The sequence below is a fragment of the Agelaius tricolor genome, unplaced genomic scaffold (assembly GCF_023055355.1).
Source record: "Agelaius tricolor isolate 1412-34295 unplaced genomic scaffold, bAgeTri1.0.p SCAF_7, whole genome shotgun sequence".
NCBI lineage: Eukaryota > Metazoa > Chordata > Aves > Passeriformes > Icteridae > Agelaius > Agelaius tricolor.
In genome coordinates, this window is record NW_027269267.1 from 4,762,234 (window position 1) to 4,779,553 (window position 17,320).

Consider the following 17,320-nt stretch of genomic DNA (forward strand, 5'->3'; position numbering starts at 1 on the left):
CAGCCCTGATCCTGGCTGGTAGAAATAAGTCAAAAATCTGCTGGAATAACCATTCCAGTTTATGCACTGCCACCCACAAGCAGAATCATGAGGAAACCCAACCCTGTTTAACTCCTGAGTTGAGAACTGCCAAAGGATAACAGGAAATACCCTACTTAAATCGTGGTGCCCATAAAATAGAAATGTTTCTGCAACTATTTCAGATAGGGAAAAAATATCCAAAGATCTCTCACAAGTTCCCATGCACATAGAGCACTAAGTGAATTTTATAAGAAACATTTGTAGGTGAAATACTTTTTGAGATAGTGTGTTTTAATTTCTTAATGAAGTGCCTTTCCAGTGACAATAAACAACTTTTTTTTAAATTTGTAACAGTTTCTTCCTCCTTATCAGAGGCATGAAGAGCAACATGTTCATAAAACCACACTGGGCTACTGAAGGTAACATAAACCAAAATAGAAGCATGGAGAAGACAAGATGGTTTTGGCAGAAAATCAACTGACAGGAACATAGAATTAAGTGTTTTTAAAAACCAAACAGACACCAGTAAATATTGCAGTAACATTTAATTAACTCACTCCAACACAGAGACAATTACATCAACTACAAAAATGCAGAAAATTTTGCAGTATCCACAACACAAACCAGGTCCTGCATTCTCACCCACCATCTCTGAGTGGAAAAATCTGTCCAGACCAATTGAGTGAATGCTCCTCATTCTTTTGAGCAGGGCTGTGCCTGCTCATGCATTTCTGTTGGTTTATTTCTCTGTATATTTTTACCTTCTCCCCTCCCTTCACTTCTCCCTGCTCCTACTCAGGATTTATGAGGGCGGTGCAGGTAATTCCAACAGAAATGGGAGTGATTAAACTGAATTTGGTTTATGTGGGTTTATGTTTGGTCAGGATGCAGCATCCCACAAGTCAAGATTTGTGTGACAAAGGGGGACTAAACCTTAATTATGCAGTCCACAAAGACCCCACACCTGAGAGTGGCAGTATATTGCATTTCTGCAGTGTGAAACAGGGTGCCTTTCAGCAGCACACCAAACTCAAATTGCACCCCTCAGTTCCCAACAATTGGAGCCCCAGCCTCTCTGCTGTGCTGGCACAACTTTGTAAGGCTGCACAGTGAATTTGGGGCAAGGAACTGCTTTCAACCAAAACCAACTGCTTTCAACCAAAATCAAACACCAGGGACAGGAAATGGGAAATGGGTGAAGCTCCTTAGGATGCTAACAGCTGATTAAAATGTAAATATCATCCAGGTTGTTTAAAGAAAAACTACATCAATTTAAACATATTTTATATGTTATAGATGCTATTTTATATAGGATTACCTGGTTTTAGTCATTCTAATCACAGCAGAGCGGATTAAAGGAAGCTGCTGAGCATTCTGTGTGCAGAACAGAGCATTCCCACAAGGAGTTAATGCAGGCAGAGTGCTGCATTTTAAATTCACACTCCAGAGTATTTCACAACAGCTCCCTGAGGCAGACAAGCCCTTATTTCCTCGGAAGGGCTTGAAACAGGATCTGAGAAATCCAAGGTCCTGTGTATATGGAAACATAGAGGCACATAAAGGTGAGTCAACTGAAATATTGAGCCAGACAGATGGAAAACCACTTCACCCTTCATCAGAGCAACCATGTGGGGCTCAAACTCATTTTAATTCTGGTTGGCACCAAAAACTTGGAGCGTTTTAGTGGAACTTTCTTAAATATTCTTTATGCGCAAACAGGAGAGGGGAGAAGTGTTTGGGTCAGGAGATTCAGGTGTGGGGAAACCGAAGCTGCCCCAGTGAGAGGGGCCACAAGTGCCAGGGGAAGCTGCCTGGGTGATTTCAGCAGGGGAATTGGAGCTGTGGGAACAAATCTGCAGGTGGATGGGAGAGGGAGGCAGTTTTCCCTGCCCTCAAAGTTCTCCTCTTTCCCAGTGTGCCCTACCCCACCTCCTGGGGCTGGTGCCTACTGAGTTGGGAAACGTTCTTCTAATTAATGAAATTCACTGCATAGCTGGAACTTGAAAAAACACGTAGGAAAAAAGAGTTTGCAGAATGCTGTGGGCTCAAGGGCTCCACCAGCCCGAACTGCCCACTAACAAATAGAAAAAATTGGAAAATGAATCAATTAGCTGGGGGTTTAAGCCTGTTTTTCAAGCAAAGACTGCTCTTAGTGACAGAGGCAGCAAAGCAAAGTTCTGAGGGTTTTGAACTTTTTCTGAACCTTCCTCATTTTTAAAATAAACAGACCAATCATGGCAGTGTGTGAGTAAAGGCTGATTGGTGTGCATTAAAGGCCATCAGTATCAAAAACAACTCCTGCAAAAAATATGATTCCTGTAAGATATCAGACAAAACAGCAGCAAGGTTTGCTTGTAACAATAGTTTGTGATCAAACTATGCAGGCAATCCAAAAGTTATCATAAATTATCTGTATTATATGCTTAGGCTTATAGCTTTAAAAATATGACAATGGGTGCTACATGTGAGATCCTCTTGTAAATTAAATTTTTTATTTAGAGGTTCTCACAGATTGATTTAACAACAGAACTATCTCTCTCTATAAACAGAATTTGTATGTCATTCCTTATTTCCTTTAAGGAAAAATTAATAAAAGAGAGGTATCAGAGCATTATGTGAATATAGATATTCTAAATTTAGGATCAAAAGGATATTTTTAGATATCCTATCTGAACTGTTAAGAGGAAACTGGAAATTATTATAGACCCAATAAGGCAAAGTTTAATAAAGCAAAGCAGGGACTGTAGGCACCATCAGAAAACAGAATTGACTTTGCTCCATCACTGCAGTGTATTCATTCCAATAAATTCTGATAACAAATACTCCAATATCACACTGATTGTAATTCTAGTATGACACACATGAGAAATAAAATATCTTTGTAAAGCACCACCCTTTGGTCTCACATTGCCTTGCATGGAAATATTTTCATCCTCATTAGTGTTTGTTCTTAACCTCAAAAAGAGAGTTTATGTCATTAATATTATCACAAACTTTGATATGAAAAATGATAGATAATAGAATATGGGATTTAAGGAAGATAAGCTATGAATCTTTGAAAGACATAGAGAGACATAAGGAAAAAATGATCAAAGGCTTCTGAAAAATGATTTTTTGTATTGATTATTCTTGATTGATTATTTTTGTATTGATTATTTATTACTAATTAGTTCACTATTTCAAAACCAACATCAGATTTGTCCATGTGAGGTTTGCAAAACTGTTTATCTTCCCAGTTTTTCAGTAACTCAATTCAGGGGTTTTTTGCCATTATTTTTCTCAGTTATATCGCTTAAATGAAAAAGCGAAACTCATGAAAAAAAATTGTTGTGCACCAGATAAAAAACTTTCATGCAATATTTTTTTCTTTAAGAACTGTCTTGCTCAAGAGTTACACCAAAGGAGATGGAAAGGAAATTATATAACATTCCCCATTGATGTCATATCAATAGGAAGCTACTTCTGATCAGGAGTGAACACCCTCAAGATGCAAAAAAAAAAAAAATTATATGAGCATCAGTATTTATGTTATTTATTTATTAACATTGTTAATGAAAATATAGCAGCTGCTCTTGTCTTGGTTTGCTTGGTACAGAAACAGCACAGAATGGATAAATGATTTTATTTAACACATGACATTAAAAGTGGTCAAGGTACAAACCATTTTTAGTTGAAACTAAACTTGGCAATGTTTGAACATCAAACTTACATGAAGAGCTTGGTGTAAATGTCTTGAGCAAAGAAAAATTCCCAAACATTTCCAACTAACCAAGGAAACAGATTTTGTTGCCTTTTTTTCTGATCAACAATAAACACTCTAGATCTGGCTACAAATTACAAGTTTATCACTGAACTGAGTGTATTAAAGTTTTTCAGATATTCTTTTAAAACAGAGGAAAAGTTGCGTCTTTGTCAAAAAGATCATTTTAGAGCTGAGAAAGAGAAAGAAAGCTTGGATTCAAGGTCAGAAATGTTATGCAAATATCACGGAGTGGGTCAGGTTGGGAGGGACCTGAGTGGCTCACCTGGTCCCAGCTCCCAGAGTAGAGGATTTCGTGCAGACAGGTCTGGAATAGCCCCACGAGGGAGCTCCGTGCCCTCTCTGGGCGATTGCTCCAGGGCTTTGCATTTTTGTCTTTGCTGCCCTGGTAATCTCCTGTTACAAGGACAGAGGGACGCCTTGTTCAGGGGTAAAACTGAGCAAAAACTCCCCATTGGGAGCCAAGGCCAAAGAATGCTGCAGCCTGGAAAGGAAAATAAAATGCCCCAATCAAGTATTTCACAGTTGTGCCAACAAGTGCAGTGACTTCATAGTCCATGAGTAGCCTTAGCAGAGAAGCTGCTAATTGCTATCTACTGATAATGCACCAAATAAAACTTGCAGATCTCAGTGGCAAACAGATTTCCTACTGCCCCACAAATGCAGCAGCACCTGACTGCTTTGTACTTTGAAGCACAATTTTCTGTACAAAGGCATTTCATAGATTAAACAGGAGAATTTTGTCAAAATCAGTTTTTCTTAGGTATATAGTATGACATTCTTCAGTTTAGGTCACAGAGACATTGTTAATGTTGGTCCAATTCTACTTTTTTCACCTTTAATTAAAACTCATTCACCTTTAATTAAAATGTCTACACCTGTAATTACACTTGATTACAGTGTTAAGAATAAAGAGCAGGATACACAAGAGCCAAACCAGCTATATTAAAAAGTCTGGTATATTATTGCTATTATATCCACAGACTCTGCCTGTAATTTTCTGCAGAATGGGATTTTTTTTGGTTTTTATAAAATACATTTAATACTATTTAAAAACTGTAAAATACAATAACCATCATGATAACACCAGTGTATTAAGGAAAACACCCTAGAAACAATAAAAGTTCCCCTTTTTCTTTGAAGATTCTTACAAATCCTAATTTAAACTTAAAATCCTTATCCCTGAAAGGGAAGAAAACCCTGCCATTAAAAACAATTTGTTAAAATCTGCACCTGCTGAGGCCATGATCTTAGAAAAAAAAAAAAACCTCAGCAGAAGTTCTCATGACATCACCTCTTCACTTACTATATTAGTAATAGTTATCAATTAAAAAAAAAAAAAATCCAGAATAACCAGGAATGAAGGGGAGAAAAAACAGGTATAAGGACTTGTTGAAGGGCTTCATGCAGCAAAGCTCAGGGGCAGGGAAGCTGAAGTCAGTGTTATTTTCCAGGTAAACTGAAGTCAGAATTGCCTCCTAGTCTTGGAATATTCTCCCCCAAAATCTGTGTGGAAGGTGAGGTGGGAATGATCTGCTGTTCCCAGCTCCTTCCCCAGCGTGATTGCAAAATTCCTGCATGCATCTCCCTACAGAGCAGCATTCTTCCCATTCACATGTGGCAGCATCAATCCAGTGTCCTCAAATTTGCTTCCTGGGGCCATGGCCTAAAAGTTTCAGTTATTTTACATTTCTGTGAGTTTCTCTTGTAAAAATAGCAGTCAAGAGTACAGCCTCCTCAATGACATGAACTTTTTTTCTTTATTTTTTTTAAATCACTGGATACCTTATTTTAAGTATCTAAAGCCATATTTTGCAAACCTTGCCAGAAGCCACGAGCTGTAACATTTTCATTACAGGCACATGGTAAGAGTCCTGTGATCACCATCCCAAATATCTGCTGAGGGTGCACAACCACATCTGCCTCACCTTTCTTATAATTCAGCTCCATGGCAGGGCTGTAAAACCTCTTTCCACACAGAAAGGCAAAGCCACCATCACCAGGAGTGCAATTGCAGTCACTGACACCCGAGTGGGATCCCACTGAACAGGGCTGGTCCCATTTTCTTGTTCCTCTCAGGATGCAGCTCTGGAATTGGCACAGCTGCTAAATTGATGAGAAAATTGATAGGAAAAGAAAAAAATAAAAGGGGATTTGCAGCTGAAAGAGCTGGTTCTTGGGGGAATGTTATGGAGAGAAATCAGTTTTCTGCTCAACTGGATGCATGTTAATATAAGGAAGCCACGGGAGTGTAAGCCAATGAGAATTGGTTCCACTGGTTTTTTGGTATTCTGAACAGATACAACAGCAGACTTGATTAAACAATTCTTCTGGCCCATTCTCCAGGTTTTCCACCTCCCTCCTGTTCCCTGTGTTAGCAAAGATCTGCAGATCAGCTGCTCCCAGAGCCACTCCCTGCCCTGCTTTCTGCCAGCACCCTGGGTGAGATTTTAGGGCTCCAGGAGCAGATCAGCTGAGGGATCTCAGGCAGACTTTGGGAGGAGGATGGCAACAGCAGCTGGGAGGAGCTGCTGCACTTTCTCATCCAGATCTGGAAGACAAACTCTGCCCAGTAGCCTCAAGCATCAGTGGAAAAGCCTGACTGTGTCTTCCCTGGTGCTCGTGCTGATCCCACTGATTAAAACCCGTGGGTGCTGACATCATTCCAGGCTGAAAAAAGCCAGTGGGAAAGTGGGGAAACGTGCAGGAATCTCTGTGCCAGCTCCATGGTGTCAGACAGGCACCATCCACACGACTGGCTGTGTGCTCTTTGTATTTCCAGCTGCTAAAATTACCCCTCTGGAAGTGTTCCCCTATCAGAAGGGGAAATACTGGAGAGCTTCCCAGAGAAATGATGGTCTGATCTGCTCACAGGCTCCTGGAACCCTAAAATCTAATCCAAGTGGGACTCTCCTCAATCCAAGCTTCTACAACCAACCTTTTCCCTGAAACAGGAACTCCTGGCATCCCTAAAGACAGAGGGAAAGGCAGGAAGAGCAGAGTTTATGCAGGACATTAAATAATCTGTGGTCAAGGAGCTTTATTAAAGTTATTCCAGCCATGGATTTAATACCACTGGAAGAAAATATCTCAAGTTATAATTATTCTAATTGACCAACGCCAGTATCCACAATATCCCAAGGAGAAGAGGCAAAAACCACCAGAGGGAAAACTGTGGGAGAAACTTTGAAATCCTCCTGTCCATAATGGCACAGCCTCCCCTTGTCTGTACACCCCACCTGAACCTCTCACATCGCCTTCCTATTTTTTATATTTTATTTGAACCTCCCACATTGCCTTTTCCTTGCCTTGACATCTCACCTGAATGTCCATATTCCCTTTCCTTGTCTCCCATCCCACCTGAACCTCCCACATGCCCTTCCTGGTCTCTACATCTCACCTGAACATCCACATCCCCTTTGCTGGTTTTTATATTTTATTTGAACCTCCCACATTGCCCTTTCCTTGTCTCCCCATCCCCCCTGAACACCCAGAAGTCTCCCCCCTTCCCTCTGCACCCCACCCGCCCTCTAATCCTTCTGTTTGTACTTCTGTTAGTTTAGGCTCAGCCCCACTTTTTTTCAATATCTTTCACCCCAAACACAGGCACTTTTAAAGGCAATGGAGAGCTGGAAGGATCCTGGAAGGATTTGCAACCAAGCACAGACCACACACATTGATTTGCTGCTCCCAGACTGGTAAGTGTCCTGTGCAACCAGAAATTGTGATTTCTTTCAAGCATTAATTGATAACAGCAAGTTCTTGCTCTGCTTGAATTACTCCTTAAACCACTCTTCATTTTGATAATGCTAGATGTCTAGAAATTAAGTGCTAATGTCTAGAAATTAGGTTGTAACTTAATTTCTTGACACCTTTCCAGGTAGGCAGACTCAGAACCAGTGGCTGTGCTGTGAGAAGACAAAGTAAATTAAGCAGGAAATGTGTGTTTTGTATCATTAGAATGACAGCTATCCCCTTTACTACCTACAAATGCTCTCAGGGGTGAGTGCATGGCTTTAAAACAGCAGCAATAAACTGAGCACTCTTTTCCAGGCTCTTTCTGCTGGGAACACCTCATATCTCTATTCAACCCACTTCTTACTTAAATAACCACACAAGTATATCATGCCTGGAGGAAAACTTAGTGCATGTTGGGATTTGCATGTATTTCATGGGAAAAAAAGGAGTGAAAAAGGGAGGAGAGTGAATGAGAAATAGGTGCATTTGCCTTCAGGACAGAGTTTCCAATTTTTGTCTTTGGTTATGCAATATAAGATCTTCTTTTTTTCCTTCTTTTTCTTGGTCTTTAAAAATGGTGCTTTGTCACTGATTCCAGTCTCTTCAGTAAAAATCTGTTTGCATCAGCATGGACTTCACAGGAGGGCAATAAAGCAGCTACTTTTCACTTTGAAAGACACACACAGCCCCAAAAGGAACCCAAAGGAACCCACTCCTCCCAAACACCCCCACCCTGTGCACCCATGTTTGCAGTTCAGCAATCCTGAATTTTACTCCCTAACAAGGGCACAAGTGCCATCTCTATGTTGGTCAGACAAAGGTATTTATTCCTTTGAAAGCTCTGATGAGGGTCAGGGCATTGGTGTGAAGGGAAAAGGAGTGTGAACATGCAATTTATTTAATTTTCTTTATCTACCAGCCAATGTAACAGACTGAGAGCCTTTCTTTTGTATCTCCCTTGGCAGAGCAAGGAGCTAGGGTTAGTACTTCCCCACCCTATCCTGTAATGGGCTGATTTGATTTTTTAGAGGTTTTTTTTTAATTGTAAAGCCCCCCTTTCCTTCAGTGTCACCCCCTTGACAGCTCTCCTGTGCCTGACTCACATACAGGCAGCACAGAGGTTTATTCTGAGCAGAGAAAGGAGAATCACCCTTGAGAAAACTCTGCTCACAGCCTCACTTCCACAATTCCCAAAAGCCATGAAACGTGGCCCTTCTGCATTCTCTTATCACTGAGCATCTCCCTGCTTGCTTTCTGCATGTTGCTGCACATAACAACACACAGAGTGTGTGAGTCCAAAAATTTGGGTTTCATTTATGGCAAATTCACACACTGAGCATCAACACTTTTCCCTGTCCAGGTAACAGAACACAGATTCTGTGCAATAATCAATAATTAGTGATCAGCCCTGGTAACAGAACACAGATTCTGTGCAATAATCAATAATTAGTGATCAGCCCTGGTAACAGAAGACAGATTCTGTGCAATAATCACTAATTAGTGAGCAGCCCTGTAACAGAACACAGATTCTGTGCAATAATCAATAATTAGTGATCAGCCCTGGTAACAGAACACAGATTCTGTGTAATAATCAATAATTAGTGAGCAGCCCTGTAACAGAACACAGATTCTGTACAATAATCACTAATTAGTGATCAGCCCTGGTAACAGAACACAGATTCTGTGCAATAATCACTAATTAGTGAGCAGCCCTGCAGCCTGCCATCAGTTCAGCACAGCAGGCTCAGCTTGTCTTCTCTCTCATATTTTTTAGCTGTATTTCCAATGTGCCTCGTGCCCCCCAGGCTCCTCTTTCCCCCCAGTTTTGAATCCCGTTCTTGATGTTGGGAATATTGGGGCTGTTCAGCCTGGGGAGGAGAAATTGTGTGGAGACCTCAGAGCAGCTTCCAGTGCCTGAAGGGGCTGCAGGGAAACCAGAGGGACAATTCAGCAGGAACTGGAGTGACAGGAGAAGGGGGAATGGGTACAAACTGAAAGAGAGTAGGTTTAGTTTAGCTATTAGGAAGGAATTCTTCCCTGTGAGGGTGGGGAAGCCCTGGCACAGAGAAGCTGTGGCTGCCCCTGGATCCCTGGAAGTGTCCAAGGCCAGGTTGGATGAAGCTTTCAGCAACCTGGGATGGTGGAAGGTGTCCCTGCCCATAGCAGGGGGTAGGACTGGATGATTTTGAAGGTCCATTTCAGCCAAAACCATTCCATGATAACCAGGAACAGGACAAAAAGGCTCAGGCTGTGCCAGGGGAGGCTCAGGTTGGACATCAGGAAGAATTCCTTCCCAGAAAGGGTGGTCAGGAATTGGAAGAACTGCCCAGGAGGTTTGGAGTGCCCATCCCTGCAGGTGTGCAAGGAAGGCCTGGAGGTGGCACCCAGAGCTCTGGGCTGGGGACAAGGTGGGCATTGGTCACAGTTTGGACTCTGTGATCTCAGAAATCCTTCCCAGCCTAAAAGGATTCTGATTTTACATTCACTGAACATGAAAGACACGAGTCCTGGAGACTGTGAGGCTCCCCTGAGCTCTGTGCTGGGAGAGGAACTGAAAAGAGCAGGTGGCTTGAGGGGAAGGCAGGCAGAGCTCCTGCTGTCATTACCAACACCCTGCACTGAGGATAAGGCAGGCAGAGCCCCTGCTCCCATTACCAACACTCATTACCAACACTCCTGCTCCCATTACCAACACCCTGCACTGAGGATAAGGCAGGCACAGCTCCTGCTCCCTTTACCAACACCCTGCACTGAGGATAAGGCTGGCAGAGCTCCTGCTCCCATTACCAACACTCATTACCAACACTCCTGCTCCCTTTACCAACACCCTGCACTGAGGATAAGGCAGGAACAGCTCCTGCTCCCTTTACCAACACCCTGCACTGAGGATAAGGCAGGCACAGCTCCTGCTCCCTTTACCAACACCCTGCACTGAGGATAAGGCAGGCACAGCTCCTGCTCCCATTACCAACACCCTGCACTGAGGATAAGGCAGGCACAGCTCCTGCTGTCATTACCAACACCCTGCACTGAGGATAAGGCAGGCAGAGCCCCTGCTCCCATTACCAACACTCATTACCAACACTCCTGCTCCCATTACCAACACCCTGCACTGAGGATAAGGCAGGCACAGCTCCTGCTCCCATTACCAACACCCTGCACTGAGGATAAGGCAGGCACAGCTCCTGCTCCCTTTACCAACACCCTGCACCTCAATCCCCATGCCGCAGCTCTGCCAAACGAGCCAGAGCTTGTGCTGCCTCCTTCCTTCAGCCTCCATCATCCAGCACAGCTTACCTAAGGATCAGGTGGGCAGCAGAAGGGTGGGAATCTGCAGAAAATGAGCATCACTTGTTTCTCCTAATTTTAACTCCTCATTCTGCCATTACTACTTTTTTTTCCTTTCTTTTTTTTTTCTTAAAAACCTTCTAGAATCAAAACCTGCAAGTAAACAGAAAAAAACCAGGAAAGCACTCATGTGACAGCAAAGATATTAGGACTGAAAAGTTCAACTTTAAATGAAATAAACCTCCAAACCCAGTAGTTTTTCTTGCTTTTCATATCAGCTGCTCTACAGATGTTGCACACAATAATCAACTTTTCAAAAGTGTCAGGCACTGTACCTGCCAACACAGCTCCTGGATAAAGCAGGAATACAAGGGCATTACACCCCAAATGCTGATGGAATTCTTACTTTGGAGGTGACACTGAAATCTCCAGGACACTTTCTGCTCAGATATTGGGAATTTAGCAACAGTGATCTTGGACTCTTTGGATGAGTCATCCAATGTTTCAGCCATCATCAGCTGCTCAGGAGAGCTGGAAAGGGAATTTTTATAAAGGTATGTGGTGACAGGACATGGGGGAATGGCTGTAAACTGAAAGAAAGCAGGGTTAGGTTTGGTATTAAGAAGAAATTCTCTGGGAGGGGCACAGGGTGCCCAGAGCAGCTGTGGCTGCACCTGGATCCCTGGCAGTGCCCAAGGCCAGGGTGGCACTGGGGCTCTGAGCAGCCTGGGACAGTGGGAGGGGGTGGCACTGGATGATTTTTAAGGCCCTTTCCAAACAGAGACATTCTGTGATTTAAGATTCTACAGCAGAATCCTGTCTGAAGTGAGATGGCAGCAGTACAGGTGCAGAACAGCCCTGCAGCACCCAGGAGGGAAAATAAAAGCAGAAAAGCTTTCTCCAAGCATCCTAGGGCAAGAAACATCCTTTCCAACCATGGCTGCACTGATTTTTTAGCAGCTTCCTGCCATGAACAGTGCATAATCAATACTCAAGACTATCAAGTCAAGTTGATGAGAAACATGACAGAAATATTTTTTTTCCTTCATCCTGCTGCCACCATGAGACTTTGGGTTTGCTGTAGGGCAAAAGCCCCTATTTTTGGTAAATTTGGTAATTTCAGAGATTCAAGTCATTTGGCTGCATGTTTGTCTCCAAAAGTGCTTTTCAAGCAGGGCTTTGCTGTGCATCATGGTGTAGATGAGCAGATCCTCCTCCAATTTCATTTCCTTTAACAAATGAGGCCAACCATGAGGGAGCCAAGAATACAAGGGTTAAAGAGTTACAAAAAGTTTCCAAATGTAAACATTTGGTTTACACCCAAATCAATAACAAATGTCAAGCCAAAAGGAATCAGGAGGGACATTATTATTACTGTAAACAGCACCAAGGAAATCTCATCCCTGGCCAAGATTTCACCAAGGTATTTGTGAATATTTGCATGGGGCACCTAGAGTTTGGATATGACTGTCTCTAGGATGTGTGGTATTTATTCCATTCCTGGTTTTCCAGATGTCAAATTGAGACATCTTTGTGTATGCAGAACAAATCACTGACAGCCTGGCAGGGAATTCAGTTCTTGAAATAAATCCAGCTGTTACCTGGATGTTAACTTCAGGCAATCTCTGGAACAATAAAAGAGTACAGAAATGTGGCTGGTTAGACTGGCAGGAGACTGGCTAGTGGGTTTCTGCAAAAATACTCACTTTTCATAGTTTAAAAAGAAATTAGTTTTTTAAAGCATAGTAACACTTGATACAGTCAATTCTCCTGAGAGAACTCAGCACAGAAGCCATGAAAGATTCAATCTCTTTTGCTTTCTCTTCTTACCAATAACAAGCTACAGAATAAATATTTCAGAATGCTACCCCATGTTTCTCTAATTTGGGATGTACAAAGTTCCACGGGATGAGAGGTAATCTTATTGCTTTTGGGGCAAATCTAAGAGATTTGAAGGAAAAAAAAAAAGTTTGATATCTTAATTAAGGAACAGCAAAGAATAACACTGGCAGAGAAAGGGTTCTGTACCTTGATGCTCCTTTACTTCAGAGCCCAGTGTGCCACAGACAGCATTCAATTAAATAATAATCTTAGCAATAAACAATGACAATACACAGAACACCACACAACATCACTCCTTTGGCTCAAAGTAATTCCAGTTTGTGACTGAACAGCTGTTATGCAAAACAAGAAAGCCTTCACATCCTACAGCTGAAAAGGCAGGGAACAAATTGGCAGAGGAAATTTAGATTGCACATCCCTTGTGGAGTGGTTTTATTTCTTGTGCACTTTGAAAACAGCATCAGTACAACTTTGGTATTCACCTGGAAAAGGCTTAGTTGGGAGAGCAGTCACTGCTTGTCCAAGGGAAGCTCTGTCTGAAAAGGCAGCAATTTCCAACATCTCCAAACAAAACCATTTGAAACAAAAAGCAAACAGAATAATTTGTTCTGGATTTCTTTTTTTTCCCATGGTGCAGCACACCCAAGATACAATTGTTTTCTCATATGGATGTTCATAACAGGAATAATAATAAAATCATGCTGGGAGATGATGAGGCACCACAGCAAGGGCTGTGGAGAAACTCCCTATCCTGTCTCAAAGGAGTGCTCTGGGAAGATCATATTTAGAGTTTTCTACTGCCTGGCCTAACCAAAGCCTTTCCAGTGGTTCTATTTTCCCCTCCTGAACATTATTTAAGGTAATTTATACAAGAAAAACACTCAGCCACTGGAACAACCTTCCCAGAGTTGTGTCACTGGAGGTTTAAAAGATGCAATTAGACAGGTTAATGATGATTTTATGATTCTATCACCTCACCTATGCTCTCTTTCCCCAGAAAAAGGCTGGACCAGATCAATCATCTTTTGAGGTGCCTTCCAACCTGGGCTGTTCTATGATTTTGGGGATTCTCAGAGATTGAAGAGGGACATTTCTATGTGAAAACCAGCATGCAAGCACTTCCTGTGGGATCATTCCTCCTAAAATCACCTGGAATCAACCACTGCCAGAAAGGCAAGATCCTATTGCCTGGATGAGGTTACTGAGGCCAGCTAGCATGGGAGGGATGCCAAACCCCATAAGAGTACAGAAAACCAGGGAATTACATTAGAATAGAGATTTTGTGAAGCCAGAGAGGTCTCTAAAAGTTGATTTCCTCTGAGTGCTACTCTTATCAAGCAGGAAATTATGTGTTAAAATTATGCAAGTTGATTAAATGCAGCAGAAATGCCACTGTCAGTAGTATCAACATAGAGAAGATGGACTCTGCTAAGGTAAAAAAACTCTTCCTCCCCAATTAAAAGCCTAATCACCATTTACATGTGTCTCAACAAAACTTTGATTGTGTAAAAATTCTATATTACCACAACTCAAGTGTTGTGGTAATAGGAGTTCTATTTCACAGAATCATGTGAGTTCTCCATTTCACAGAATAACAGAATTTGCTTTCCTTCCCTGTTTTTCCCCTTTTTCCACCTGACAAAAGATAATGTGCCTTTATCAATTAGGCAAACACAGGGGGGAAAAAGAAGTTTCAAGTACATAAACAATATCATTCATAAATAAAACCTGGCTTTCTCTTGCCCATTGGTTTGGTGTGAAACAGAATTTGTGGGCAGGACAGCTGAGGAGAAACTGAACTAGCTCAAGCCAGTGGTGAAAGAATCCAGGAACTGTACTCAGGATACTGGGAGGCTAAAAAATTACAGGAGCTCACAGTATTTATGTGAAAAGTGCCTAAGGAAGACAGAAGTGAGCAGGGAATGAAAAACTTCTCTTTCCCACACTGCTCAAAGGTACCTTTCTTTCTAATATGCATCCTTGTCCCATCAAATACTGGTCCCTCCCATGCAGGTATTCTATAGACCTGTTGACATTTTATTAAAAGTAGTTTTGCTCCTCTGATACACAGATTCTATCACCAGAAACCCCTTTGCTACCCCTGTCCTGCAGCTTTACACAAAGCCCAAGCCTCTGGACACAGCCATGGCACCAAGAAAAGCACTGGAGGTTAATTTTAATATCCAGACATTTATACTTTGGGAGAATTTGTTATAGAGATTGTAAGGCAACCTTTAAGGGTCAAGTAGTCCATGTTAATAGAGACTTTCAAAGCTGAAGTCGTTCCTACTCATATTTCTGCTAAAACATAGAATTTTTCATAAATACAATAAGCACAGACAGGATTTTTACAACCACCAATCCATCCTCACTGTCAGACACAGCAGCTGCTTTATCCTCAGGGAAAAAGAAACCCTTCAGCACAGTTCTGTGGCTCAGTCTGCTGCCCCAAAGGACCTTGTTCTTCAGCCACAGCAGGGTTTACCCTTCAGGATTTCAAGCAACAACATTTTATATATATATACATATATATATATATATATATGCATATTGTATATATATATATATATGTATTTAGTTTATTCCTTTTTGCTACCAGCTCATTTTCCCTGTGGGAATAGCACTATCTTCTTGACATGCAAAAGTCCAGACTGCACATCCATGGATGGAGAATGAAATGAAGGGGTTCTGTCAGCACAGACGTGTTTGACCCAGCCCAGGATTTGCATCCCCAGCAGTCATGCAAACCTTGCCCTTTATACACTGGGGCACACTGACTCCATGTGGCAGGACACAGAATATGCTTCAGACATTCCTTTTTCTTTTCCTTGCACTTCACACAACCTTGTGTGTGGCTGTGAACTTTGAAAATAAATTTTGGGAACAGAAGGAACAGGATCCATACTTTTTTTTTTTTTTCTGTGAGAAGGGCGACACGGGGATGAAAGAATTCATGAATTGTGTTGGTAACAGTGTTTTTCACACAAATACTCACCAAGAACACGCAGTAAAATACAAAGGCTATATATATATATATATATATATGTATATATATATAAAAAGAATGCTTTCTCAAATGTTTATTACAGGATGAAATAAGTCTAATTGAAAAAAATTCACATCCTGAAATTGATCAAAGGGGATTGATTGCTCTTCAGGCCTATTAGCTAAAAGCAAGATTGAAAGAGGAGGTTTTAAAAATTACATAAAACTGTATCACATTCTTCTTTCAGTTTGTAATTGGTTTGATTGAAACTTGACTAGAAGACCATAAAAATTTGTTTCAGCATTAGATCAGCTCTCTGGCTCAAGTAGCACTATCACTGTCTGATGGGTACAGGGTTTTTCCCATGACTAAAATGGAAATAATTGGTAATATTTTCTTCCACACCACACTCATGCCCACCCCAAAACCCCAAATTCCACCTACTTTACTGATGTTGTTAGATACAAGACCTAAAGAAGATAAGAAACAAAGACAATTCCTGTTTTGCCCCTTTGTGTCTTCACGTTTCAGTCTCTACCAGCTGACCACAAGGACATTCCACCCACTGTGAACAAGGTCTTCAGATGCCATTTCCAGACTTGGAAAGAAGTGACATGGTATGGCTGAAAGGGTTTTTGTACATCACAAGTGCTGCATAATTTAGGATTTCCCTGCTTTGGTTATTAAGGTGTGTGATGATGCACCTGTCAAATCTCAATCTTAGTGCACAACTGCAAGGGGGTGTTAAATTTGTGGTGAGATTTTTTTTTTTCCCTTTTCTGTTATTTTTTTAAGACAGTGCAAGGTCTAGAGACAGCATGAGAACCTCAGACTGGGGTGTTGCAGGGTGATCTGCCAATTCCATCTTAAATTTCACTGCATGAACGATGAAATTAAATTCCCATCTCTGTTTGGTATCCAGCAAACAATCCTAGTAGAAATTTTCCAAAGGTCTGTGTGTTTTTTCTGTGTCTCTGAGTACTGTCCATGCCCAAGTATAAATTAGTAGCTGTACATCTGCTGCTGCTGCTGCTCTGTCTGGACGGGCTGCTGGCCCGGCTGCTGCGGCGCGGCCGGCGCCGGGGGCTGCAGCACATCAGTCTGAGGCACTGACCTCCAGCTCAGGGGGTGCTGTTCTGTCATCTGGGGGTTCCCCAGGGGAGCAATGGAGTTCACCAGGGTGGTCAGGTTTATGAAATGGGCCACAGACTGGGGGTTGGGAGCCTCGGGCTGCGGTGGGAGCTGGATGTCGCTCTGGCGGTTGTGCAGCACGGCCGAGCCGCTGACGGTGTCGAAGGTGACGGTGAGGATGGAGCTGTCCAGCTGCAGCTGCCTCTCTGGGGGACACAGGTGGCCCACGGCCACAGGCTGCAGGTTGGTGAACTGGGTGCCAGCTGCCGTGGTGATGGGGGTCACGGTGATGTTGGTGAGTCCCACCGAGCTGGAGGGGGCTGAGACGTTCGGGTCGCTGAGCGTCACCACCACCTGAGGAGAAACACAAACATCACTGAGGGTCACTGAGGGTCACCACCACCTGAGGAGAAACACAAAGGGCACTGAGGGTCACTGAGGGTCACCACCACCTGAGGAGAAACACAAACGTCACTGAGGGTCACCACCACCTGAGGAGAAACACAAAGGGCACTGAGCATCACCACCACCTGAGGAGAAACACAAACGTCACT

General features: G+C 42.4%; 1 protein-coding gene and 1 long non-coding RNA gene across 9 annotated transcripts in view; one reads left to right on the forward strand and one right to left on the reverse strand.

The window, feature by feature from the left end:
- Nucleotides 1-1,479: 1,479 nt before the first annotated feature.
- Nucleotides 1,480-13,772, forward strand: LOC139591528 (uncharacterized). The gene is made up of 3 exons (XR_011679661.1): nucleotides 1,480-1,583; nucleotides 7,388-7,479; nucleotides 13,647-13,772. It is a non-coding gene; the product is annotated as an uncharacterized lncRNA (long non-coding RNA).
- Nucleotides 12,828-17,320, reverse strand: part of PRDM15 (PR/SET domain 15) — a 35,339-nt gene continuing 30,846 nt past the window's right edge. For 7 of the 8 annotated variants that reach the window (XM_071430182.1, XM_071430181.1, XM_071430184.1 and 4 more), the window contains one exon: nucleotides 12,828-17,120. In XM_071430182.1, the coding sequence (XP_071286283.1) occupies nucleotides 16,638-17,120 (483 nt within the window). In that variant the 3' untranslated portion in view covers nucleotides 12,828-16,637. The remainder of the gene's footprint in view (nucleotides 17,121-17,320) is intronic. The other variant, XM_071430185.1, reaches the window with a different exon arrangement.